At 34.0% G+C, this 26,964-nt stretch overlaps 4 protein-coding genes across 5 annotated transcripts; all 4 read right to left on the bottom strand.

Moving 5' to 3' along the window:
- Positions 1-410: 410 nt before the first annotated feature.
- Positions 411-8,722, bottom strand: LOC105839252 (dentin sialophosphoprotein). The gene is made up of 16 exons (XM_012685429.3): positions 8,345-8,722; positions 7,833-7,962; positions 7,556-7,657; positions 7,145-7,269; positions 6,883-7,066; positions 6,681-6,784; positions 6,290-6,406; positions 6,096-6,211; positions 5,949-6,003; positions 5,472-5,717; positions 5,093-5,393; positions 4,230-4,794; positions 3,440-4,134; positions 3,050-3,135; positions 2,116-2,272; positions 411-2,031 (listed from the first exon to the last, which is right to left on the bottom strand). Exons 2-16 carry the CDS (start codon positions 7,956-7,958, stop codon positions 757-759), a joined length of 4,254 nt encoding a protein of 1,417 aa, XP_012540883.1. The 5' UTR covers positions 7,959-7,962; positions 8,345-8,722; the 3' UTR covers positions 411-756.
- Positions 8,723-9,035: 313 nt separating this feature from the next.
- LOC105839410 (DNA polymerase zeta catalytic subunit) lies at positions 9,036-19,006 on the bottom strand. 2 transcript variants are annotated; one of them, XM_036290360.1, is made up of 18 exons: positions 18,299-19,006; positions 17,986-18,172; positions 17,821-17,914; positions 17,236-17,718; positions 16,921-17,149; positions 15,341-16,825; positions 15,115-15,151; positions 13,717-15,037; positions 13,499-13,646; positions 12,978-13,346; positions 12,710-12,898; positions 12,288-12,600; positions 11,889-12,207; positions 10,687-10,935; positions 10,441-10,554; positions 9,953-10,371; positions 9,509-9,737; positions 9,036-9,394 (listed from the first exon to the last, which is right to left on the bottom strand). In XM_036290360.1, exons 1-18 carry the CDS (start codon positions 18,435-18,437, stop codon positions 9,212-9,214), a joined length of 6,507 nt encoding a protein of 2,168 aa, XP_036146253.1. In that variant the 5' UTR covers positions 18,438-19,006; the 3' UTR covers positions 9,036-9,211. The 2 variants fall into 2 exon arrangements, with proteins under 2 accessions (XP_036146253.1, XP_036146254.1); XM_036290361.1 differs by lacking the exon at positions 9,036-9,394 and having other exon boundaries at positions 9,559-9,737; positions 10,081-10,371.
- Positions 19,007-19,086: 80 nt separating this feature from the next.
- On the bottom strand, positions 19,087-22,315 carry LOC105839416 (nuclear pore complex protein Nup85). Its single transcript, XM_012685712.3, has 9 exons — positions 22,286-22,315; positions 21,815-21,920; positions 21,338-21,685; positions 20,782-21,161; positions 20,370-20,689; positions 20,060-20,277; positions 19,765-19,983; positions 19,553-19,652; positions 19,087-19,481 (listed from the first exon to the last, which is right to left on the bottom strand). The coding sequence occupies exons 1-9, from the start codon at positions 22,313-22,315 to the stop codon at positions 19,271-19,273; spliced, it is 1,932 nt and encodes a 643-aa protein (XP_012541166.1). The 3' UTR covers positions 19,087-19,270.
- Positions 22,316-23,192: 877 nt separating this feature from the next.
- On the bottom strand, positions 23,193-26,423 carry LOC105839417 (bifunctional purine biosynthesis protein ATIC). Its single transcript, XM_012685713.3, has 7 exons — positions 26,166-26,423; positions 25,463-25,666; positions 25,045-25,333; positions 24,480-24,971; positions 23,956-24,345; positions 23,586-23,850; positions 23,193-23,418 (listed from the first exon to the last, which is right to left on the bottom strand). Exons 1-7 carry the CDS (start codon positions 26,182-26,184, stop codon positions 23,299-23,301), a joined length of 1,779 nt encoding a protein of 592 aa, XP_012541167.1. The 5' UTR covers positions 26,185-26,423; the 3' UTR covers positions 23,193-23,298.
- Positions 26,424-26,964: the final 541 nt, after the last annotated feature.

The following is a 26,964-nucleotide window of genomic DNA, read 5'->3' as shown; positions in this document are numbered from 1 at the left end:
TATCAGTGTCAAAATTTCGATTTTTTTACATTATGATGAATTGATTGATTTGAATATTTAAGTTTTACAATATAAATTTAATAATTATATCAAAATCACTAAAAAACTTATTCTGCATTAGTAATTACACATATAATTTAATCTATATGTCCTCATGTGTTATTACCCGATGTCTTCAAGAATATGGATCTCATGACAGAGAATTAAGAATTGTTATACTTTCACGAATCGAAAATATCTTGGTAAATTATTGAACATGTAATAGTGATACACAAAAAGTTTTTCGATACATTGCAAGAAAAACAATAATACGTTTCTCATTTGTTTCAATTCGATATAATTATAAGGATTAAAATTTTAATCAAGTTAGAGGAATTACAGGAATTAATTTAATTTTACCACGAAGAAAATAATGTATAAATAAAATCATTTTATTACATTATGTAACATGAAAAATAATTTTACATCTGTATATGTGTATATATCAAAGAATATTATGCCAATAAAATATCTGGCAACTATGTTACAATTTAAAGGAGAAAATTTAGTAAATTTAATCAAAACTATGGCTCATATTTTCGATTTACTTTTACCAATAAAAGTATAAAAAGAATTTTATTCATTAACAAGTAGTGCATGTATTTTGCATATTTTACAAATTATTTATAAAATTATTTATAGCGATTTTAAATATCGATTTTTCCTGTTTTATAATAACTAAATTTATTATCATACAGAGTATTCTCCATGTTACCCCTATCTATCCAAGGTGTCTTTATCAAAATATCCGATTCCTTGATTCGATCTTTGTAGGAATGTATTTGATTTTTCCCTATTCTTGAGCAGACAGTTGTTAATGTTATCTCCATTCTGAATATCACAGTATTTTGTTTGTTGTCGAACACAATGATTTAGGCCAAGTAATCGACTTGCACACGTACGCTGCTGTTCGTTGGCGTCTTGCCGCTGTTGTTCGTTCTTGTGATTTTGAAATAATTCCGGTTTAGAATCGATTAGGTTTTGAATCTTACATAAATCTACGCTCACTTTTAGGCAAAATTTGTCGTTACTTTTGATCTTAGTCCCATCATTACGTACATTTTCCTGAAACGTCACGTATCGAATAAATTTTTTAGAATCGCATGCATCGATCTGCTTATTCAAAATACTGTGTTCGTTAAATTTTGTAATATTTGAGGCACGCGTGACAACATTCTGATTATTAATCTTTGATTTCATTATATTCGTACTGTCCAACTGTTTATAGTCGTTCCGTAACGTCGAAGAATCGTCTGTATGATAATTGCCACTTCTATCGCCATCGATATGTCGACTCGTTAGAACAGTAATATCTTGCGATACTTTTTCAATATTTTTATTCATATTAACAATGTTCAAATCAACATCAGTATCGTGTACTATTCTATTAGTATCCTTACAAAATAGCAGAGTCTCAGACTTTTTTTCTGCAGGCGCAAGAAACGCATTACACATAGGCGCTTGTTTATGCTGCTGCACACTTTCTAAATTGACTCGCGAACCTTGGTTACTCATGTTATCCGTAACATTATCTACATTTGTATTACAAATCGTTCGATTTACAATACTTAAATTAATATCACTTGAAATGAGATGCTCATTGTCATCTTCGTCACGGAAAGAGTCATTCACAGACACCGTGTCATCAACATTACTCGTCAGATTTAAATTGTCTAATGTGCTGTTACACGAGAGTATTCTCGTGGGTCTAACCGGATCTAAATTCTCTTTAGCGTCGTCATGCGTTACGTATTTAGCGCATGCACTCTTGTCGTTAATTGAACAATTTGTTAAAGAGCGAAAAAATTTCTCGGTACATTGTCTCTCAGTTGAGGTATTATCGGTGTAATCTGAACTGCACGAAGCTTCAAGAGATGCCAGGGCGGGGGATCCTTGTGACTCCTGCGGTACAGCCGCGCTTACTAATCTATTTTTATTGTTCTTAGAATTCTTCAACGAGATCTTTACGGAGAACATATCGTATAGAGTCATCTGCGCAATACATGTCACAATTTAATTAACATAAATTGACAAAATAGTAATTTGTTATCGTAATTGAATTTATATGAAACATACCTGAACATTGTTCGAGTCGCAGATTCGAAATTTGAGGTCGTGTAAATTCATGTAACGCGGTATTAGTCTAGGTTGACGACAGGTGTTGTGATTGTTTGTGACTTGGGGGAAGACATTGCAGGCAACAGAACCATTGACCTCCTGTTTACTGAGCCCACTACACAGTAATAAATTAATATTAATGTTTTAAAAAATTCATATTTATATGTAGAATATTTTTTTTTATACAAGTATCCTTTAATTTTTCTACAGTTCCAAAGTACATTTTCTACAGTTTGGAGTTCCAAAACTTCGTATTAAATTGAATATCAATTTAAACTAATATATTTATTGGTATTATTTTATATTAATTTTATATATAAAATATCTAAGCAAAATTATTACTAAATAATAGAAACCTCTATTTTTTAAAATAACAAATTCTTTCAAAATATAATTTTTAATATATTTGCTATTATAAAATTAATATTTAACTTAAATATAGACTTAACTTTATACGTAACTCAATAAATAATTAAAAAATTATACTATTTTTTCTTAAAAATATAATACTCTTCTAAAGAATATAAAATATTTATTAATATTATAAAATATTCAATTTAGTTACGAATTAATGACTGCATAACTGCATTATAATGTACTGGTTCATTTGTGGGTTCTTGTTCAGTATCATTATACTATTTTGCGTAGATTTTATATAGTAAAAAGCAATAGTAATGTAAGGATACCGACATTGTCGTTAAGAGTCAAGACCATTTTATAATAGTGTAAACGTAGTCATAAATCTAAAAAATTTTAAGTCGAGGTAGTTCGTAAATAGAGGGATACTGTATTCTATTTTCATTTTCCATGGTTGTGCAGACTTATCATCGTTTACAGATCAGCTCCAAATAGAGATTGAAGTTGGACTCTTAGAAATTTGGGCTGTATTCACCTTCTATGGGAATCGCTTGGTAGATCGTCCTTCTCCCGGCTAGTCGATTCGGTCTCAGCAGGTCTGGTGCCTGCATCCCCGTCACACTGTTAGAATCGCAAGTTATACACTGGAGAGTAGGTACGGGGAAATCGATAGTAAAAATGCATACTCCCCGCACCATGTTTCTCACCAGAAATTGCATCTCTACTTTACTCAATTTAAAAAAAAAAAGGAAAAAAGAAAAAACGCAGGGCTTACAAAAATTTAAATGATAAAAATATTTTAAGTATTAACTATACTAGGTATGTGCGAACTTTTTCTCAAATAGTTTTTCCAAAGTTTTATAAAATCTTTGTTTTATATATAAATACTCAATAAAAATTCTTTTAGAAAAAGTGAGTTACTTACGTAGGATTTGTTTGTTGAGTCATTTCTAACACTGGATGTACTAGGAAGTACATCTCCCTTCGAGGAAGTTCCTTGTTGATTTACTATTAATATTCGATTATCGATTGTATTTGGAACAGGTGCGGCAGTTACATTAGCCTTGTTGATTGGTTCCTTTAAAAGCATGGTTTTGACGACATTATTTGCATTGTTTAACTTATGAATTGTATTACTCGATGGTATAGTAAACACGTTTGTTTTATCTGCATTTTGAGTAAATCTAATGCTCGAGGGGTTTGGTATTGGTTGCAAATAAAAACTGCCACCCGAAAATTGCAAATAAACTTGATCGTTTTTGGTAACAGGTACACCGTTTTTTTTCAAATGCGATACAATTTGACTCGCACCATCCACCTCATTAAGTGATATGAATCGTGTAGGTAAGTCATTCTTTTGAATATTATTTAGCGGAGGTAAAATGTTGATTCTAGATGCAGATATGCATTTCAAGAAATTTTTATCATTGATAATCTCGCTTGCAGGTGCTTTGCTTACGTTTTGCTGCCTATTCATATTACTTATTGTATTTGTCATTGGTATATCATTTTTTGTAATTTTTGAATTATTTGCAACAATAACGCTGACTGCAGAACTCGCTTCAGATAATTTTTCGTCAAAACTTTTGATTTTCTTACGGTTGTCAGTAACGCCATTCACTGAAAAAATATAATATTATTGATTTTAGTATAATCGTATGTATATATGCATATGCGTGCGTGTAAATTTTTTTGCTTTTTTTCTTTCAAATTACCTTCATGTATGCTACGTTTTGTAGACAAGGCATGTGTGAAAAGTTGTTCCAACATTTTATTTTGAGAAAGAGACGAGGTATCAGTAGTATTCTCATGTGATTTAACGTCACTGCATACGTCAGGTACACTTTCGAATACTTCAGGCGGCAGAGAAGTAACATTAGTAATTTTTATATTCATAAGAGATGTTTTACTTAAATCTATTTCCGTATTTGTTTCCTCCAATTCACTGTTTGAAGCAGCTACATCTGATGTGGATTCTCGTGGTGTAATTTCAGCGACTTGATCTAAGGCGATAGTTTCATTTGTATTAAAAGCCTTTGACTCTAATACAGTAGATTTTGATAGACTGATATCATCATATTTCAATAAATTGATTGCTGCGCTTTTAAGTTTTGCAGAATTATCTTTAGTATTTAACATTGTACGTATCAACGATTCTAAAGACCATTCTGATGTTGTTGGTGCATCAGAAACACGCGAGCTACTCGATTGTGTAGACTGCTGCATGCGTAGAGGTGGAGTTTTCGTTTCATTTATTTTTGGTTTAATTAATGAAATAATCTGTAAAGAAACAAATTAAATAAAATTGATAAATTTTCAGTAATGCACGAAGTCTACATCTTTAACTATAAACTATTAAAAGCAATTAACTATTATGGGAGACTTGTCCAATACTGGGCCCTGCCTTATATCGGACGACATCCCTTGCCAACAGATAGCAGTTGTTTATGATATCCATTTAAATAAGCTTTTGTAAAACTACATTATTATTAACTTATTAATACTACATTAACTATATTATAAACTATATTTATTAAATTTGTATACTTTAATTATTTTTTAAATAAAAATTATTTACCTCTACATCATCGTTGTCGCTTTCAATTGTAATAACATCTGCTTCCTTTGGTCGAGCTTTTTCTCCATTTTGGGTCACTTGTTTTTCTTTCCGAGGACTATTTTCCTTATTTTCATTCCGAGAGCTATCTTCCTTACTTTTATTCTGAGAGCTATCTTCCTTACTTCCTTGTTGAAAAATATTTTCTTTACTTATCGATGGTTTTTTCTTCTCATCATCATTCAATAATTCTCTAGTATCTTTTAAACTAACTTCAGTGGTTATATTTTTTTCAAGATTAGTATTTGCTAAATCCAACCGGCTAAAAAAATCATGAATTATGTAGAGGTATATATTTCATAAAATCGAAGTACTTCTTATTATAATTATAAATATCAACCATTTTTCTAATTTGTTCATTTGCTGCTGTAATTTGAAAGATCGTGGTCCAGGTCGCAATTTAACGTCCAGAATAGAATCCAATGAAGAGTTAAGAAGAGATGAAGATGAATTACTGGCTAATGAATACGGCGGCATGGGAAAATCAGTTCCCACAGAGATATCTGTATCACTATCCAAATCTGAATCAGAGTCTGAATCTTGCTCAGAGTCTGAATCAGAATTTGAATCTTTATTCTGACTGGAACTAAAAGAAAAAAAAATATAAATATAAATAAAAAAATATATATATAATGTGTGGAGAGGGGGGGGGGGGGAGAGAGAGAGAGACACACACACACACACACACACACAGAGAGAGAGAGAAAGAGAGATTGGGCATTACTGTCAAAGATATCAATTATTCGATCATCTCGGAGGTAAATATTTTAAGAATTTTTTTGAATGTGTAAGATTAAAAGACAAATGCAATGCATACCTGCCTATTGTTGAACTGTTATTCAATCTTGCACATTTGTTATTATCTGAATTACCTTTATAAAAAAATTACACAAAATTACAAATATCATAATTGTAATGTATTTTCTCTATAGCATTGCATTGTATTTTCTTATAAGATACTTACGTAATATGGAAGTACATTCCTCGCATTCCCATACTGGATTTGCCCACTTTAACTGCCCACAAGCCATATGGATGCCTTGTGAACCGCAAGTCCGACATAATGCCAATTCCCATTTACTAAATATTTTAGAAAAATTCTACAATGTTTTCGACGTTGTACATATTTTAATATCGCTAAAAGCTACTATTACTTACGCATTATTGCTCGTATATTTCCTTCCCTTTGGACAAAGACATTTTGTTGCATCACACTGATCGTGTCTATACAAGAGCTCTTCAAATGCGTTTGGTACCAATTCCCATGAAGCATCTCTAATTATTTTTAAAAAATCATTATTGTATTTTGTATTTATGTTATTGTATTTTATATATGCGCCATATGCAATTGACTAGCAGCATTGAGTAGCATAATAGTCCTGTTCTTTTTTTTAACTTCTTGCACATTTACCATTTATCATATTAAAAAGAAAAAAAAGAAATAAACTATTATTAATCTAAAAATAATTTCTGTATATCTTTAAGCTTACACCAATTGACATTCATAGAACTTAAAACTACAAAAAAATAAAGAATATTTGTTACTTACTGACTCGGCACAAAAATGCCGTATTCCAACATAGCTTTTTGAAAATCTTTTTTATTGTTACATAAAGGACACTTGAAAAAATATCCTGCACTCAATGCAAGTTGCTGAAATAAAAAAATATTTTGAATTTGTATTTTTTCTATATTCATATTAAAATAAATGTTATACGTAAAAAAATACATGTAAAATTAATAAGGCTAACCTGAATACAATTACGATGAAACCATGCGTCCTTTTTACAGCAAGGAGCCCATAGAGTTTTCACAAAGTCATCGGCGTTAACTTTGTCATAACAAATATAACATAATACATTATCTACTGAACCAATCTGCTTTACAATATGTTCATCGACCTTTTGTTTTGGTCTATGATTTACACAATATGATCTAAAACATAAATAATTTGACGGTCATAAAGCAAATAAAACTAATCAATCAGCCAATTCAGTGAGCCATTTCCTTCACCTGAATTCACCAAAAAACTGATGTAAAGAACCAGCTTTCAAGCCACAGGGGAGGTGGAAAATCTTTTTACACCTTATGTTACAGCAACCCAAAGTAGCACCAATCTTTTTGCAGTAAGAACATACCTAGAATTATAAAAACCTATTCGTCAGCATACCCAAGTCATTGATAATATTTATTAATTATTAATAGATATTTGTTAAAATATAAAATTAATATGTTCTTACTTTTGACCTATTTACATACTATTCTATCAAAATTAATGAGAAAAGAAAAACAAATCAAAAACAAAAGATAAAAATTGCCAACAAAATAATGCACAAAGAAGGAAAAAAGATAATAGAACAAAAGCAAGAAACAAAACAAAGAGCACATTACAGATGAATATATTATGCTGCTTCTAATATGTACCAATCTCTTTCCCCTGCGAAGTTCCTTTTGTATGTCTTCCGCAAGAAATCCAAGTATGCCTTCATCATCGTTTCCTTTCTGTTCCATGTTCGAAGACAAGAGCTGAAAAGAAATTTGCATCAATAAGTAACAATCAACAATCCAAAGCCATTCCAGTTCTTCTAACTTTGTCTCACAAACATGTTTTAAATTACATGTTCCATAATATGATGAAGAGACAGAAGTAAAAATCAAACATATCAATGTCCTGACACTCAAACTATCATTGGAGACCTACCAGACAATAATAGTGCGTAACAATTCCATCATGTTCGTAGATCTTTCCATACTCTAACTCGTCGTTCTCCTTCGAATTGCAGAAGCAGCAGGCCTTGCGAGAGGACGAGCTACTGTTGGCTGACATCGTACTTAAATAAAAGAAGATCGCGATCAATCACAAGCAATCATATCATAAACACTGGACGAGAAGCTGAGGTAACGACAAACAGTCCGAAGACATCTCTCTCACAAGGGGCAAGGGGTGAAGGGCAATATAATCGCGCGCAAACGTGTTTGGCGCGCTTATCTAACAGATCTAATTAATCCCCGACGGGGATTAATTCCGCACGAGAATTTCAAGAAAGCAATTACGCCATTACGAGTACTGCGAATGTCGCAAGTTAGGATCGATCGGAACGTGAACGATTTTCAGATTCTTCTTTCAGAATTGCTGCATTTCCCGTACAGTAAGGGGAAGAGAGGAGGGGCAGAAGAGGAAGAGAGGAGAGCCACAACAAAAGCGCCTTGAACCTTGGACGGCGTCAAACGCGATGTCGTTGGATGTCGTCAATGCCTTTGACCGGGAGCGTGTTCGAGACGCTTCATCCCGAAGAAACGGTAATTTGCCGCCTTTCTACTCCTGTCACGCAAGATTCGCGTTCATCATCTATGAGGGGAAACCACTCCTCTTCTCGCGCACAGATCCTCCTCTCAGAACACCATTTTCAGTATATATTGTATATAAATGCAAAACAATCTTTCAAATATTTATATGTATATATATATATATATATATATTCTGACGTGTCCAACCAGTGTCTAACTTTCTTCCGTTGGAGGGAAACGAATCTACGGATCGCTCGTCGTCGATTGGTTGTAACGAGACGGTCATAAGAAACGTGCGTTTGTCATAGGTCGTCTTATAAATTAATTACATCCGTTCTATGTTACGAATCTAATACTGGACAAATTTCCGGCGCTAATGGCGAACCTAGCAGATAATAAAGGCTTTGACATTATCGACGTTGATTCTCGACCATCTTGAAGGGGGGAGAATTCATTTTTGCGGAGTGAAAACTCGAATCAAAATAAAAATCGTCAAAATATTAAAAAAATATAATCGAAAAGCAAGTTGTATTATATTTAAAACTCCATAAATTTTTTGTCTCTGTTTATCGTACTTTTTTGTGTAAATTGTTTTTTAATTTAATTAAAATTGATATAGAGTGTAATATATTTTGTATTTTTGATTATAAAAATAATACATAAAAATAATACGCTAATAGTATTTACAATAATATTAACAGTAGTACCATTTTACAAACATTTCTAATTAAAACTAGAGTATATCTAGTTTTTTACCATTTTGGACGAGGGGTCCATTTCTATATATTGTAATCAGTACCATTCAGCAACGGCATTTAATTTCTTGATTCCGCTAGAATTATTTCCATAAATAATACTATTCATGTAAGAAGCTTGCGCAACTTCTTTGCGAGCTTGTGCCAGTCGGTACAAAACCGGACAGTCGAGAGACGCGCATTCTATATCACCTAATTGTCCAATACAAGAATGGCAGATCTAAAAAGAATAGTTCATTATTAAATAATTATTACTAATGACAATTTATAGTTCAAAGACATAAATTCACGCCTAACGATACATAATTCGCGTAAATCTTTCCTGTATGCTTACAGCAGCGATTTGTTGATAGTTTTTCTCCAGCTGCTTGATTTTTTCAAGAAGCACGAGAACGGTACGACTCGGTTGCAGAAGGCAATCTGGACAAATCTCTTTATTGGTCTGTTCCCCGCAGGTAATGCACGCCGTGGAACTGAAGAATTGACGAATAGTGGATTTTGGATTGTCTCCTCTCAAGTGTGCAATGTTATCAAAATTTGAACGATGAGAGATTTCTTTGTACCTGTAAAATGCATCCCATTATCTTCATAATTGTAAATCACTGAAACAGTGATTACACGTGTAACAATTATATCATTTTAAAGTGTTAAAGTTTCTGGGAGAAATATTTTCAATAGTTACATCGCAGGTAATTTGTAGAAATGCGAATAAGGATTATCGTGGAAGTAACACGAATGTATCGTTTAAATATGCGCAACCCCTAGGACTTTCACGTACCACGCATTGACATCGATCCCGAACAAATTAAAGCAGCGATTGAGAGGTGGTATGATAACTTTTGTTATATAGTATACAGCATTTGGAATTAATGACGGATTGGCGATGACTTCCATCGGTGTACGCACGCAATGGATGAGCGCTTGATTCGGTGCACCCGCGATGATGACGTAGCGAACGCGTTCGCTGGTGCGCGGCACAGCGCGCGGATCCTTCCTGATCAATCTGCGTGTCAGCTCCAACGCAGGCACGCAAGCATTGGCCTTGTATCCGTGCATCCCGCGAAACTCCTTCGCGAACGTCAGATCCAGAATCGACACACGTCTCTGAAAGATCTTATCAAACTGCCTGCTAACATACTGCTTCACCAGGGAAACATCCTTCGTCTCGAATAAGATTTTAAGAGCTTTCTCGAGTATCTACAATATGTGAATATTTAATTTAAAAATTGCAAAGACCATTCTCTTAGCGTACGTCGTTGTATTTACTTTAGAAACTGCGGGACATCCATCTCTGCGAACCGTCTCGATTCCCTTCGCGAGGAACTCGGGCTTTTCCTGATCGCGCGTTTCATACATGTATCCGCAATATCGCTTCTTCGTCTAGAATATTAAATTTAACAATTTGATTATGCACAATTTAACACTGATGAACACGTTGACCTTTGCTCTGTGTATATATAATAATCACTCTATCTATTGCACTAATCTTGTCACATCTTTATAATATCTTACTTGCAAAATGGATGGATGAAGAACTTTCTCAAATTTAAGCTTGACGGGTGGAGGATTGATCGCGGTAACAGCATCCGCGATCTCCTCGCCGATAGTAAACGCCTCTTCACGAGATTTCCCAGGTAGCAATACAAATAAAGAGTCTGTGTCTCCGTAAACTACTCGGCCGCCCCATTTCGGCGTGGTTTCCACTAACTTAATCGCACGTTCCAATGTCTCTCGTCCTTTGCTAACTACGCTATCGCCTACCTACAAAAAAATATCACAAAATAAATGACAAAACAAATATTTTATAAAATTTTTGTCAGATTAATTTATATCTTTATTATTTCATTTTTATATATCTTGAGAGAGAGTGAGGAGTGAGGTGTGAGAAATGAAGAGTGAGCGAGGAGTGAATGAGGAGTGAGCGAGGAGTGAGCGAGGAGTGAGCGAGGAGTGAGCGAGGAGTGAGCGAGGAGTGAGCGAAGAGTGAGCGAGTGAGTGAGCGAGTGAGTGAGCGAAGAGTGAGCGAAGAGTGAGCGAAGAGTGAGCGAGTGAGTGAGCCAGGAGTGAGCCAGGAGTGAGCAAGGAGTGAGCCGGGAGTAAGCCGGGAGTGAGCCGGGAGTGAGCCGGGAGTGAGCCCAGAGTGAGCCAGGAGTGAGCCAGGAGTGAGCGAGGAGTGAGCGAAAAGTGAGCCAGAAGTAAGCAAGGAGTGAGTCAGGAGTGAGCCGGGAGTGAGCCGGGAGTGAGCCGAGAGTGAGCCGGGAGTGAGCCGGGAGTGAGCCCAGAGTGAGCCAGGAGTGAGCCAGGAGTGAGCGAGGAGTGAGCGAGGAGTGAGTCAGGAGTGAGCCAGGAGTGAGCCGGGAGTGAGCCGGGAGTGAGCCGGGAGTGAGCCGGGAGTGAGCCGGGAGTGAGCCGGGAGTGAGCCGGGAGTGAGCCGGGAGTGAGCCGGGAGTGAGCCGGGAGTGAGCCGGGAGTGAGCCGGGAGTGAGCCGGGAGTGAGCCGGGAGTGAGCGGGGAGTGAGCGAGGAGTGAGCGAGGAGTGAGCGAGTGAGTGAGCCGGGAGTGAGCCGGGAGTGAGCCGGGAGTGAGCGAGGAGTGAGCGAGGAGTGAGCGAGGAGTGAGCGAGTGAGTGAGCCGGGAGTGAGCCGGGAGTGAGTGAGTGTGTGAGTGTGTGTGTGTGTGAGAGAGAGAGAGAAATGAAATAAAATATATAATACCTCGATGCACGGCATTCTACCACTGAAGTTGGCGGAAGTATACCCGTAAGTAACATTTGCAATTAGTTTGAGACCCAATTGCCGAGAATGAAGAGCGCGTTGCAATGCATGATTTTCTGCTGGATGTAGCTTCATAGACTCTTTCACCATCAGACGCGTATTCAAAATTTCCGATAACATACGCGGTAGTATTCCCTGACGGACCTCTTTTTTTACAAAGGCTACGCCGCAAGGCGAAAAGTTAATTTTGTCTTGCAACTTTAACGCGGTGTTCTTTCTTATCCTTAACGTCGCAGCACCAAAGTCGAACGGGCCATATCTAGCAAATAAAAATTAGAATAAAAAAATAAATTAATGAGTTTAATCCGATATTTTGATATTAAATGTATATGTACATACTGGCCTATGTGTTCTATTCTTCCCAAACAGGTAGAGAAACAGTAATTATAAGCGATGATCATACTTGGATACAGACTCTGAAAATCAAGGACGACCAAGGGATCGGTATAAAATTCAGACTCGGGTTCCATGATCAACGGCAGGCTCTCCGGTGCGCGCATCTTGGCTCTCTGATGCATGGATGGTGAGATCGGAATGTAATTCATTGGTTTCGCTAATCTGAGCATCATAGACTCGACGCGAAACTGCGAGCCTCGCGAAAAAACCTCGTAAAATTGTATACCGAAAAGTCGGGCGTATTCACACGTGCGACCTATAATAAAATTTTATAATTAAATAAAATTAACAAAATTTGAAATAAGTAATAAAAAACATCTTAAAAATATAAAGAAAAATTTAAAATTCGAATTATTAATTTTCACCTATAATATCCAAGTGAGTCAGAAGTTTGAGAGTACCCATAACTCTGATAACATAGTGACGTATAACTCTGCTTTTTACTATCATGCTCTCTTGTTTCCACCAAGTGGACAGCGCCTTGAAGGAAGGACACGGAATTCTTTCATGTAAAACATGATACATGACGTTTTCAAAAGTATATGTTAATAATGCTGGAAGAAATCAAGTTGTTCTCATTTTCCTTTAAATATAAAAAAATAATTGATTCTTTGAAAGTATTAAATATCTTACCTGTTTCATGTCTCATGATCTTCCAGACGTTAAGGATAATACGACCGGGTACTTTTATTTCACCTGCATCATCCTTTTCAAATGCGTGAGTATCAGATTTAGAAAATATCTGCACGTGTGGAACTTTCGAGATTTTCACTAAAAAGTTATTAAGCTTAAGATGAAACGCTCGCTGGAAAACATAGCCCCATGAAAGCGTCTCCACTTCCCAGCCAAGTAAAATGTCTGGATTGTGTAGTTCGATCAATTTTACAAGACCATCAAACGCATCCTGTTCCGTTGCAACGTATAAAATTGGACACATCGCGCTAGCAGAGTGAATCTTGTTGAGTCTTGCACTTATAGAGTTAGAATTTACAATTATAGCACCTAAAACAAAAAAAAAGAAATTGTTTGCGCATAATTTTACACTTTAAGAAATGTCAAGTTTTTTATTCGCAAAGCGAAATTTTGAAAGATATAAATTGCTTTCCACTAAAATTATTAATTATTAGATATTAATAATTAATTTTAATAATCACCGTGCTCTGTCTGCTCATTAGCATCCGTTGGAGTGTCATTGTAAATCGCATAAAATAATGCAGCGATAGAATCATACTGCGGATCAGGGAGAAGCTCTTCTCGAGTAACGACATGTACCTCGAGAGTCAGCAATGTTAAATACTGATGCTGCAAAAAAATTTAACAAGACGTCAAATAAGCTCTGAATTTGCCAATCAAATTGAAATAACGAACTTACTATTGTTATTGCTCTGACTTTTTGAAGATTCTCATTCGAGACGTTACTGCAACTTCCTTTAGACAAACATTCAATTTGACCATATGAAACACCCAAATGCGACTTATCTTGTTTATGTAATAATGGATTTTCCAGTGCTTTTTTTAAGGAAGAATCTAAACTGTTCTCCGAACTGTTTTGCGAATTAGCAGAATTCTGTGTAAACTCTTTTCTGGTTTTGTCTGATGTTCTGCTCAGCGCGCTTTGTTGAGACATTGGTGAATGCGCATGTTCCTCTACGTTTGAATCATTATTATTTAAATTATTAGATGGTCCTGGCTGGGATTTATTCTTTTCATTAATGGCACTAATCGACGGATGCTGTACATCTTGTACGTTTAACATCTTTTCCTTACTCGATTTGCATGATTTAGCAGCTAAGTTTTTTTCTGATATGTATTTTTTAGCCCTAATCCAATTTTTAACATCTTTAGAGGACGGCGGTTCTATAAGCGGTTTAATTGTTAATGAGTTGTATCCCGCAAGTGTCCGTTTGATGTAGCAAGATTTTATATTCGCTCCGGAGGGATAAAATTCATTGACCTTCATTCTTCGCCACAGTTTAATACTTGTAACCTCTTCTAGGCTGGATTTAAACGCAGGCACATCGAAGTACGGAGCGTTCGCGTTAGAGGATTCCTTTTGTTTTGCGAGATCGAGTTTATCGCTGAAAAAAGGTTTTAGTGATCTACACTTCGGAATGCCATACATTGTCATGGTTTCCAGAATTCTTCCAGGGCTTGGAGGCTGATACTTTGTAGTAATTGTAATTATGGTGTTCCTTGACGAATGACGAGAACTCCGTTCCAACGACGAACTCTGACTATCGCTTTCTATCTTTTGGTTGAGATGCTGGGTAAAAGTTATGTTGCACACGTCTTCTTCATCTTCATCGAGGTCAGTTTCAGGAATAATATCATCGTGAAATTTTATGGATTTTTTCACCAAATTTTGTACACCTGATGCGTAGTTTCTTTCGGGAGAAGTGTCGTTATTACTTTTTTCCGTACATTGACTGTTTAGAAAGCTATCGTTACTATTTTCATTGCTGGAAACAAGTGCAATTGTATCTTGATCTTTCCTTCCAGATGCGATTAAAGTCTCAGACTGGCTCGCGTTATGATCTGACTTTGTAAAAGCATCCTCTTCTTCCCAAAAAGACAATCTTTTACGGATCTCTTTACTTTTTTCAATCAATGAATTTTCACTATTCTTCGATTTCTGTTCGTGATTTTGTATTGATTCGTCGACCATTGTCATTTCATTAATTTTTGCGATATGGCTACAAATACATATAACAAAGATTACTTATACAACTTATACACAATTTCTTTAAACTAAAATATATAGATCTCTTACACAGTATCTATTTCATTAATGTCAGTATCGTTATTTTCTGAAAAAAAAAAAGTAATTTTTACTTACAATAATGTAATAAATATAAATTGTAATAATTACAGTAATAATAAATGTAATAATAGTAATAAATTGAGAGGACAGTATATTATATTAATAAAATTATTAAATCAAAGTATACATCACTTTCACAAAATTCTTATAAATATAATAAAATTATTTAAATTACCTAGATCAGAGTTTAAATATTTTTCACGAAGCAAGCTCACACGTAATGGATGTATCTTGCGTTTTGGTGTACCGGAAGTAGAAGGAATGTCAGATTTTGGCACACATTGATTTCTCTTTGGAGATTCACATCGTCGAATAGGACTTCTACTGGATTTAGGAGATGTAATAGTAATATTAAGAGGCGAGTAATTTCCCGACGTTTGGGGACTTCGAGGCACCTTGTTTGGAGAATTATATTTTCTCTTTGGCGTTTTAGCAATCACGTTTCTTCGTTTACTCGGAGACTCGCAATCGTCGTCTTGAAGATCAAACGTTCTTTTCTTCGGTGTAATTTGAACTATATTTTGCAGTGCATTCTTTTTACCAGATTTATAAGTACATATACGTTTCTCTTGTTTGTCGATTGTCACATCGGCTTCGGATTCAGCGTCACTCGAATCGGTAGCTGTAGCTCCGTCGACGTTCGATAATGTAAACTTCATCGAAAAATTACATGGTTCGTAATGTAAGTGATTGCTATTCAAAAAAACTCCTTGAACATGTGATTCAGAATCTTGTTCACAATTACACTTGTCTCTTCCATAATCTGCTATACAACTGTTGGGTTCCAAAGCTTCAAACCTTTCTATCTCGTCTACATCATAAACATCCAAGTCTCGATAATTCAGTTGTAACTGACATCGAGTAATATATAACTCTTTTTCTATCTTATTATGTACAATTCTTTTTTCACAATCTTTTAAATAACAAGATTTTTTTACAGCACTTGTGTCATCATACAAATGTATGGCTTTTGGAAGATAGTCCATGGAAGAAGATACATTCGTACCCAACAAATTTTTGCTGGTTTTCAAAAATATATAAAAATAGCAATTATTTACAAAGTTGTATAATTCTTTTCCCAAATAACATCTGTTAACATTACTTGCAATACATTTAATGTCTTTTAAATTTTTATGTAAAAAATATATAGCATAATCTTTTTTCGTATTAATAATATAATTTTTATAATTTTTAATTATTTTAGGAAGACACTGAACTTCCATACAACAGGCTGTATTATTTTTACTGTTTAAACTACTTGTCTCTTTCTCATATTCTAACTCATATAAATCATCGACTCCATCAACTTGTGGAAAATTCACGAGTGTGATATCTCCGAAACTTTCTTCATTAACATTTGAATCTGTAGATTCGACATTTAGATTATTATCTGTAACTTTATTATTATCTGTAACTGTATTTTCACATTGATCGGATCTTTGATTATGCACTGATTCCCAAGAATTTAAATTGTCTAGATCTAAACTTGTGATATTTAAATCCTCGATTTCTTCCTCCTCCTCTTGATCATTTTTAATTGGTTCACTGAACATAGAATATTGAGACCCAAGAACGCTATCATTATCGACATTACTCGCAATGTCATTTTCTTCTGCTAAGTCAGCTAACATTTCTACCAGTTGTATATCATCTGCATCCACTGTATACAAAATAGATTTTTTTGTTATTTTAACAAAAATGTCATAAATATTTATAATGGATTCAGTAATATACTAGCAAATATTAAATACTTACAAATACTAGTATCTGTTACATTACTTTGACTTCGAGTTGCCTCTAAAAATGCTAAAGATGCCAGTTGTGATAATTTATAATTATCAGAAACTGTTTTCTCAAGATTTTCTTCAGATGCAAGAGATTCGTTGTGGTTTAGAACATGAGATGCATTTAAGGTATTTTCATTATCTTCTACTTCAATAGGATATGAAGATGCTGTCGCATTTGATGTAATTGTCTCGCTGATCTAAAATAAAAAAATTAAACAAAATTACAGAGGTACTTATATATTATATTTTTATATCAACATAATCTAATGGAATACTAAAATACCTGTGATATAGCGTTCAGTCTAATTAATAATTTTTCCTCTTGATAAATATCATTCTTTGTTGGAGGTAGAGTAATTTTACTAGGAGTTTTAGGATACAATAATTGTGACTTTGCATTTTCTAAACCAACTTCGGCCCTCCTAGCTTTCTCTTCTTCCCATATCGCAGCAAGACCAGGATTCAGTTCTAATTTTTCATTAACACCTTGCCTATTTAGAATCTCTGAAGCATGCACATCCACTTCCAGGTCACATATACTTTGCCTTGTTACAGATGATGGTAGGTACATTGGTGAGTCTGAGAGATCCATGGAAAACCTGTTTTGACTATCTTCCAATGTGCATTTTTGTGATAGCGGTCTGTACTTTACATTATTTAAATTTATTAAATTCATGCCGTAAAGATTATAATCGATCATAAATTGTAGAATATATGGAATGTGTGCCTCATATGGCTGCAGTGTTTGATTGAGAATAACACCATTCTGAAAAGTAAGAAATAAATTCATTTTTTGTTATTCGATACTTTCTTCTTAAAATAGTACACAACAGTATCACACTCAAAGGCAAAAAACAGAACTGTCTACCTGTAGCAAATCTGCAGTCCTTTTAATTATGGCTGGATTATAAAAATATACTTTAAAAAACAAGTGTTCCTTTTGGTGATAACCATAGAAGGGTCTGTAAAAACAATATTAAATTATGCATCTAATAAATAAACTATATATGGATAAAGTTTAAATTTTCCTTACATTCCTGATACCCGTTGAATTTTATATACATGTTGATTGGTAGACAAAGCAGAACCAAAAGATGTATTCAGCGCAGAATCAATTGCCGCAGCTAATTGATAAGCGTGTCTATCTGTATTTTCCTGGACGGTGCATGGGACATACATGTATGGAAACACACCATGGATATGTAGACATGTTTTCTTGCCTGAAAGTCCTTAACTTTATATACATACAATTTTATATACAGCAACATTTTTTGTTAGTGCACAGCTCTGCATAATCCATACCGTAGAAAACACACCAACATTTAATATGATTTTTATCTATTTACCTGTGGCGGTTGATCCGAATGCTCTGATTACCGGTACTTTTTTCACCTCAGAGCCACGAAACTCGGAAAATATTACGTCTAGCTCAGGTATAGGAGATGCTTGGTAACTATCAATATTCACCAAAGTGATGGAAAACATTATTTGCAATAAAAAGTTTGCATGTAACGGCTATAAACAGATGTGACATAAATAGAATAACGTAAATAATATTTCGTCAAAGAAAACATTTAACGAATCCTCGTTAGACGTAGAACAGATGACACACGTGTGGTACTTGTTCAAACGACGTAAACAGCAATGGTGGTTGGTGGAGACGAATAGGTTCGTGTTCGTTTTGTTTGCACTTTATGTATTTAAAATGAGATATGTATGTATCTAGCCCTTAGTTAGAAGGAGATAATATAAAAAGTGCAAATGTACTCAAAGTAGAATTAAACAACTACCTGTTTAATTTTCTCTTTAAATTACATTTAAAATTAAGTTTTTTAAATATTAAAAAATGTTTTAATTATAAATATAAATAAAAATTAAAAATAAAAGAAATTTAAGTTATTGCAAAAATATTAAATAAAAGTAACAAAATTGAATTTATGTAAACTAAGTAAGTTTTTGACTTACTAACTTGTTTCGTTTTTTTCACATTTAATTATTTATAAAATCTATTTTTACATTTTTTAAATACATATTTTTTAAAAATAAATATTTTTCATTCTTATGGCAGTATAAATATTTAAAACTTGTTTCACAAAAATACTTGATTTTATATATATTTTTAGTACAACTCAAATGTAGTATAACAAATATATTTTTTTTTATAAAAAATGTTTTGTCATTACGGTTTGCTTTTCTCCTAATGCAGGACATAATTAATTAAAAAATAAGACTTAATTAATTGAAAAAAATATTACATAATTATAAAATGTATTTGGAAATATAATTACAATTTATTAAATAAAGATATTAATATCGAGTCAATGTTCAGCTTGGCAGCCTTCCAGACTTAAAGCTCGCGCCAGATTTCGCGCGACGCCTATTCGGAAGATAGAAATCTTGTCTTGGAATTTCGGATCGTTGCCATGAGCTTCCACGCAACGTAGCAACTCGTAACAGTCGTTCGAGGAAAAGATCACATCTTCTGCTTCCAATAATGGTATAGCGTCCGTGAGCAAGATGGACCAAAAACTGAAAGAGAAAACAACTTATAATATAAAATTTATGTAATTGTAAAATAATTCTTAAAAAGAATAACTTACTACTTCGGCGTCAAATTCGAGACTAGAAGAGATACCAACAGACTCGCCGCTTCACGAAATTCGCCCATTCCATACATATGATGAAATTCGCAATATTTTCCTGTGTTAAATTTTATATTAATTATTGCAATTACATACAAATAATTACATTGTTATATATTAAAGAAATATTTATCATTATTTAGTCTCGTCTATTATATATAATTCTTTACCCAAAAATGTGAGTCTGTCACTGGCTAGCATACAGGAACTCAAGTTCTCCAGCAAGTCACGACACTCCAGTTCCCCGTATTCCGCGTAATGCTTCAAAAACTGGTCTGCAATATATGTGGTAAAGTTGCCGTCATGTGCCTTTAGCGCCCACGTAAGAGCGTTGCCTAGTCTTCCTTGTCTCATGCTCTTCATCCCTTGAATCTTGCATATGCTGGTAACTAAGATATTTTTTTTTTTAGTTATAAATATTATCCAAACCGAGAGAGAAATAGAGAAAGAGAGATCGAATTTTACCAACGTGCGGCATATTATTGTCTCGCGCGACGTCTATGATCTTGTTGATCCTCGCTTCTGTGCCGGTCGATAGCGACTGTAACAGAATCTCCAATCTGGCCAAACCCTGCGTGGGGCAATGTATCAGATAACTCGCGCCACACTGCCACAACGAGCGATGGCTCATCAATGTAGTGCCATATTCTAATATAAGAGATTCGTGAAGCTGCGCGGTCACACTAAAAATAGAACACAAAAATATTTTCAAAATTCGTTACTGATAATTTACAATTGTTCCTTAATCTTTGCATTTCTATTTATTTCTACTTACTTAGTCTTTTCCTTGCTGAGAATGTTTAATTTTCCACATTTGTACAACAAATCCATTAGGTGAGCTGCAAACCAACCATTATCGCTCATATATTGTATTTCTTTAATAACTTGATACAGATCGTTCTCCATTAAAGCAAGGATTACGCGATCCAAATGTCTATTAGCTTGCCATTTTTCGGCAATGCTATTCGCGTAGCGCGAAAGTTCCAACTGTTTGCAACAGGGAGCTGAATAAAATAACTTTGCTGCCAATAATTCGTACCATGCTTCTGTGTACATGGAATATTCCCATAATACCGATTCGTCTCCTGCTATCAACTGCAAAGCAAAATTTTTTTATGAATTATTAAACTAAATTTAATAACATTTTATATAAAATATTTAATATCTTAAAAAAATTAATATTTTACTTTCATAAGCATCTCAAGTTTTTTATCTATAACAAAGTAATTGGTCTCCAGATTTGAGCAAAGATCCATTTGCCAATGCTTCCACCGCATAATAAATTCGTTTACAGAATATCCGCCATATACATTGTATACTGGCATTGTTTTAATAATATTATCCGCAGTAATGAACACTGAATGATCTGCTTTGCTGTGCAATGCCAAAAGTCGGCAAACTAGATTTAATTTACCATGGAATGCACAGCCCATCACAGCCTCCCAGTAATCCAGATTCTTTAAATCAGCGCCAATATTTTTCTGTGAAAGAATTTTTGACGCCGCCAATTCTCTTGAAGGAAAATGAAAGCTGATCCATTCCAACAACTGTGGTAATACAACATCACCTACATAAACATGATACCATTTAATAAAAAAATAATCTTAATATATTTAAATTTAATATAACATAAATGGTTACTATATTTTAAACAAAAAAGAATCTTTCTTAAACAAGAAATTATATCTATTTCTACATTTTCTATTATTTTACTAAATATATTCTATTTTTAACTTCATTTACCAGGTACAACATCCACATAAAGAATCTCTGTTAAATGCCAGACGCACTCCACTTGATAAAATATAGTGAGGAAATTCTCTAGCATAACCTTCTCTTCTGACAATGGCTCCTTTGGTAGAATCTCTTGTAAATTTTCAACACAGGCTCTCAATATAGATCTATATTGTTTGCTGTGTTTAAGAAGCTCTGGCCTAATGTCACCAGAGGAGGTAGACTTAAGCTTCTGAACTGACAAGAAGATACCATTGCTCTCATTAACCAGTTTACGTAAAAGTGGCGAGAATAATATAATTTCTGGCCGAAGGAAATGTACTTTGGCATCACAAGGTGCAAATTGGCTTCTGGTATCTGAAATAAATAAATAAATAATATGATAAAAAACAGCAACATATACTAATTATTTTTAGTTTATCTATATATTAAAAAATATATATTTATAATATTTTATTTTTGCTATATATATATATGTTTGACAACCTTGCGAATATTTGTCCACGTGTTTGTATGCATGTATCCCAAATCTGTTGCTACTGATCCAAGTTGTTGCAATACCAGCTCTCCTACAAACATCATCCGCAATAACCTGCAAAGTAGAAAAGACCATTGTCTAGTAAAAAGAATTATAAAATTAAGTTTTTCGATTTCTTGTAATATAATATCTATTATCGTTAAAAGAATTTCAATATTAAAAAATGCATTTAGAGATTAATTTCAAAGATTAATTTGGACGATTAAATCAAATGTTTAAACTTGCAAATAATTCCTAAATTATTGAGATTATAGATTAATTAAATAAATCCATATTTAGTTAATTTACATAATAATTTATGGTATAACATCAAGCAATTTTATAATAAAAATTATGGTAAATAGGTATTAAGTTTTCAATATTTATGTATCTAGACAAATTTACTTGTAAATAATGTTGCACATGTATACTTTACTAACAATTATTTGGGCGTTATCGACTTCGTCCATGGTCACTGGACTTATTTTGTTCTCAATTTTGTAAGCCACGCTATTATTGCAATTAATATTTCCGTAAATAAAACTGGCGGGGTAGTGAACCACTATAAAGCCATCGATACGATGATCAACAAAGAAAGGAAGCTGGACTCCTATCTATCAATGAACTCTCAGGTGTAAAACGGTGAACCATTGACGTTACGTCACGTATAAGTGAGCCAATAAACAAAAACCCAGAATGCAAGCGCGAAATTGGAACGTTGAATTAATTGCGTATTATTTGCATATACTTACAGATCTTAAGTGTTTTTTATGTGACTTGTGGCTTTGCTTACGAGACTATCGCGCACAGAAATACTCTGAAATATATATATATATAGATATTAATCTCTTTTGCTACATAAAGTATATAAATGTTTTTACAGGTTAGGAGTTTTTCGAACGCATAATAAAAAAATTACTTTTTGACAATTGTTTTTTCAAATTTGTTTCTTTTTTGTTTTTTGCTAAGGCAAGGTGGGCAAGGCGTTAGTGAGAACATTTAATATATTTAAGTAAGATAGATAACTAAGTTAAAAATAAACAAATTAAAAAGTTTATGTTTAATTTAGTTATTTTTTAATTTTAATTACATTGTTATATAAAAAAAGCATTATTTATTTTATTTCATGATTTATATATATTACAATTGTTTTGTTATTTAGAATATTTAATCTTAAAATTTACTACAATTTAATATAAATAATGCTTTTTAAAATTCATTTAATTTAACTTAGAGCTAAAATAAAATTTTATAAAAGGAAAAAATATGCAAAACATTTATATTTAATATTTTACATAGCTGTGCATAAAGTTTAATTAGACATTAGAAGTAAAAAAGGTACAAAAATATTTTGTCATTCTTTTTATATCAAACTGTAATAGTAATTGGAAAAATTTTTTAACTGGATACATCATATAAAAGTAGCAACAATGTACGTATAAAACTCTCAAATTTAATGATGGAATAATCGGAAATTAGTGTGAGCCAGTACAATTCCATGTTCATTGCAAGCTTCAATTACTGCTGCATCATTTGTTGATCCTGCAGGACTCACAATAAACTTGACACCACTCTGTAATAAAAAAAAATTTTCTAAACGTAACTCTTCATTATCAAATCTAAATTACAAATTTCTTATGTTTATGAAAAAAATTAAGTTGATTATGTAACATTTATCTCATAATTTTTAAAATTGAAACTGTACTTGTGTAAAATTAAGATAATGACAATTGCACATACAAGTCTAGCTCTATCAACGTTGTCTCTAAACGGGAAGAAAGCATCACTGCTCAAAGAAACATTATCCAACTTTTTGATCCATTCGATTCTATCGCTCTCCGATAGTTTTTCAGGAATCACTTCGTACATGGCAGTCCAACTAGCTTCGTCCATATCTTTTCCAATGGACCCATTAACGTAATTATCAATGGCATTAGAGATTTCTGCTCTTTTCACACCCTTCTTAAACTTCATTCCTGTCACCTTTGGATGCTGGCGAAGCCACCTGAAATAATATCAATATATATATAATATAAAATATAAATAATTTTCGTAATTAATTCCAAGTCTTTGATAATCTATTTTGTATCGTAATAAAAAGGTAACGAACCAATTATCTGCTTTGTCTCCAGCCAGCCTAGTGCAATGAATTCGAGATTGTTGTCCCGCTCCTGTGCCGATCACTTGCCCATCTTTTGCATAACAGACAGAATTGCTCTGCGTGTATTTTACAGTAATAGTGGCTACAATCAGATCGCGGATAGCGTTCTCCGTCAAAGTTTTTGGTGCCGTAACAATGTTGTTGAACATCGACTTGTCGATCATCGCATCATTACGTTTCTGCTCCATAACTAGGCCGTACAGAGTCTTGCGTTCCATAGAAGATGGTACGTAAGAAGAATCGATTTGAAGTACACAATATGAGCCACCTTTCTTCTTCTTCAGTATCTGAAGAGCCTCTTCGGAGTAACCGGGCGCAATAATGCCGTCTGAGACTTCCCTAAAATGTTATCGTCATTATTACATATATTAATTACATATTATGCTATTATATTATCATAGTCTCATTTGGAAAAGATATTATCAATATAGTAATATTGTAATCATACAATATCAAGCATCAGCATCATGTACCTTGATATGATCTTCGCCGTTACAACATCGCATGGGTCAGACAATGCAACAAAGTCACCGAAACTGGACATTCGATCGGCACCTCTCGCACGAGCGTAAGCGGTCGCCAAGGGCGTAAGCTGATCATAAAGATCTTCCACTTGGCACAGCTTCGCTTGTATGCTGTCCAAGGGAACGCCAACCGCGGCCCCGGCCGGGCTGACGTGCTTGAAGGAAGTCGCTGCTGGTAAGTTTAGAGCAGACTTCAATTCCTTCACCAGTTGATAACCGTTTAATGCATCGCACAGATTGATGAACCCGGGTGATCCATTCAACACAATTAATGGCAACTTCTCTAGAGTGGTGAATATCTGTGCAGGCCTCTGATGCGGATTCATGCCATAGCGCAGAGTGAGCTGAGAAACGTCGGCACTAAACTGCTTGCGGAAGTAATCCGAGATAGCGTTGTCGTATTCGGCAGTGTGAGTGAATGCCTTCAGGGCTAAAGTTTGCCTAAAAGTAACATACATATATAGAAGCATTGAAAAACGGCGATCCTGCAAGATTGCGCATTATGCAGGCTCACCTTGTCTGCAGGGAAGTGTTCTTGTCAGTGGCACTATCCATCTCTTTCATGACCTTTTCATAATCAGCAGGGTCACAGATAACTGTAACTCTGTTGTGGTTCTTAGCAGCGGCACGCAATAAAGTGACACCGCCGATATCGATGTTCTCTATCGCATCCTCGACTGTAACATTCGGTTTCGAAATGGTATTTACGAAGGGATACAGATTGCAAACCACTACTTGGATAAGGTCATAACTTTGCTTCTGAAGATCCTGAGCATCAGAATTTGTCAACCTGGCAAGAATTCCTAGCAAAAAAAGAATATAAACAATATATATATTAGTATCTTAATTGTACATATTGTTATTCCATTTAATTGATATTTTGATAAATATGAATAATAAGTTACTTAGTTCTAACAAATGCGTATTCTTACCAGCATGAATAGCAGGATGAAGAGTTTTCACACGTCCACCAAGCATCTCAGGTGCCCCTGTAACTTCAGAAACATCTCGCACCGGTAACTTAGCATCTCTCAATGCCTGCGCAGTACCTCCAGAAGCAATTAGAGTCAATCCAAATTCATGTAATTTTTTTGCCAGTGGCAACAGATCAGTCTTGTCAGACACGCTTAAAAGAGCTAAAAAATCATAAATTTGATTAGTAGTTTCGTTATTGCTTGTAAAATATAATTACTTACAAATTAAAAAATAACAGAAAAACAATTTTAAACATAAATATTGAGAAAATAGCCATTTATTAGTGTCACTTAAACATTTATATCTTTTTTCTGCTATTTCTTTGCATATGTTTGTTCATTTGCAACATTTTTTTATAATCATGTAATTCAGATTTTTAAGTTTAATCTGTATATAATTATATTTTTGTTTTATTTAATATATAAAAAATATTTTAATCTAATATAATCTCAAATTTAAATTCAAATTAAAGCTACCGGTGAAAATAAATGCAATAATAAAAACTGAGCAGAAATTCGTTTCGAAACAAAGGAAAATAGACGCAATGAAGAACCGGCAAATATGGTTCATCACGCGAGCAGCGTGCTCATCTGTTGAAGGTTAATCAAATCGTCCTTGTTTCGTCTTACAATTTTATGAGATTAAATTTCACAAACTCACCTAATTTATTCGCTGGCATTTTCAAACGTTAGATCCGAACAAGACAAATAGAACTTGCATACAGGTGTTTGTCTCTCCGAACGAAACCGGTCCGCAAGTATCTCGCCGACAGAATTCCCTTCAATATTCCCTCACGCTCTCAATTGGAGATGCGAGGCAAAGAGAATGTGCCGCCAAGGAGCACGTATTATATCGGATGATATAACGTATACCACATCTATCTCCCCCCAGCAGGCAGAATAACGTAAATACGATAACGTTGGCGTGACGTTGAGAAACATGTCGCGACAACAGCCGGCAGGGGAACAGCAAGGTCAAATGTCATTATGCTATATTTGGATAATAAGCATTATTATATGTATCTGAAAGATCATCAGGATACAATCGTCTTTTTGCATTAAAATTTAAGAGATCCTTTAAATGAGAAGCGAAATATTAAACAAATAATTTTTATTTTTTCTTTTAAATGGATCAACAAACAATTCTGCAAGACTTAACTCAATAATGAGTTTTATGAATCAACTTGTCACATGTGCAATTAATATGATTTAATTGAAGATTTACGGTCGTAGTTAAGGATCGAGAAGAGCCCCATCATAACTGATGATGAATAAATACGGCCGAGAAATTTTGAGAACCGATGATAGTTCTTTGCTCTACAATTATTAATTACCCACCTTCCGATATACCATTGATTTCTGTGGCGGAGAAACGCGAAAAAAAGATTAAATGAGTTTTAATGAATTATAAATTTATATTGTTAATATTTAATAAAAAGTAAATTTTATGGATTTTAATG

The sequence above is a fragment of the Monomorium pharaonis genome, chromosome 7 (genome assembly GCF_013373865.1).
Source record: "Monomorium pharaonis isolate MP-MQ-018 chromosome 7, ASM1337386v2, whole genome shotgun sequence".
Lineage (NCBI taxonomy): Eukaryota > Metazoa > Arthropoda > Insecta > Hymenoptera > Formicidae > Monomorium > Monomorium pharaonis.
This window is presented reverse-complemented; position numbering and strand designations above follow the sequence as displayed.

What these genes read in the sequence shown, in the direction of transcription:
- LOC105839252 (XM_012685429.3), bottom strand. Translation starts at nt 7,958, where the DNA reads ATGTCAGCCAACAGTAGCTCGTCCTCTCGCAAGGCCTGCTGCTTCTGC. An exon ending in AAAACGTAGCATACATGAAG is followed by an intron (nt 4,135 to 4,229) that starts GTAATTTGAAAG and finishes ATATTTTTTCAG; the next exon opens with TGAATGGCGTTACTGACAAC. An exon ending in CCAAGCGATTCCCATAGAAG is followed by an intron (nt 2,273 to 3,049) that starts GTGAATACAGCC and finishes ATTACTGTGTAG; the next exon opens with TGGGCTCAGTAAACAGGAGG.
- LOC105839417 (XM_012685713.3), bottom strand. An exon ending in ACGGCGAAGATCATATCAAG is followed by an intron (nt 24,346 to 24,479) that starts GTACATGATGCT and finishes ATAACATTTTAG; the next exon opens with GGAAGTCTCAGACGGCATTA. An exon ending in ACGTTGATAGAGCTAGACTT is followed by an intron (nt 23,419 to 23,585) that starts GTATGTGCAATT and finishes TTTTTATTACAG; the next exon opens with AGTGGTGTCAAGTTTATTGT.
- LOC105839410 (XM_036290360.1), bottom strand. Translation starts at nt 18,437, where the DNA reads ATGTTTTCCATCACTTTGGTGAATATTGATAGTTACCAAGCATCTCCT. An exon ending in GGACTGCAGATTTGCTACAG is followed by an intron (nt 17,719 to 17,820) that starts GTAGACAGTTCT and finishes CTTACTTTTCAG; the next exon opens with AATGGTGTTATTCTCAATCA. An exon ending in TTCATCCATCCATTTTGCAA is followed by an intron (nt 10,555 to 10,686) that starts GTAAGATATTAT and finishes TTAATATTCTAG; the next exon opens with ACGAAGAAGCGATATTGCGG.
- LOC105839416 (XM_012685712.3), bottom strand. Translation starts at nt 22,315, where the DNA reads ATGGACGAAGTCGATAACGCCCAAATAATT. An exon ending in CAATAATATGCCGCACGTTG is followed by an intron (nt 19,984 to 20,059) that starts GTAAAATTCGAT and finishes AAAATATCTTAG; the next exon opens with TTACCAGCATATGCAAGATT. An exon ending in TCGAATTTGACGCCGAAGTA is followed by an intron (nt 19,482 to 19,552) that starts GTAAGTTATTCT and finishes TTTCTCTTTCAG; the next exon opens with TTTTTGGTCCATCTTGCTCA.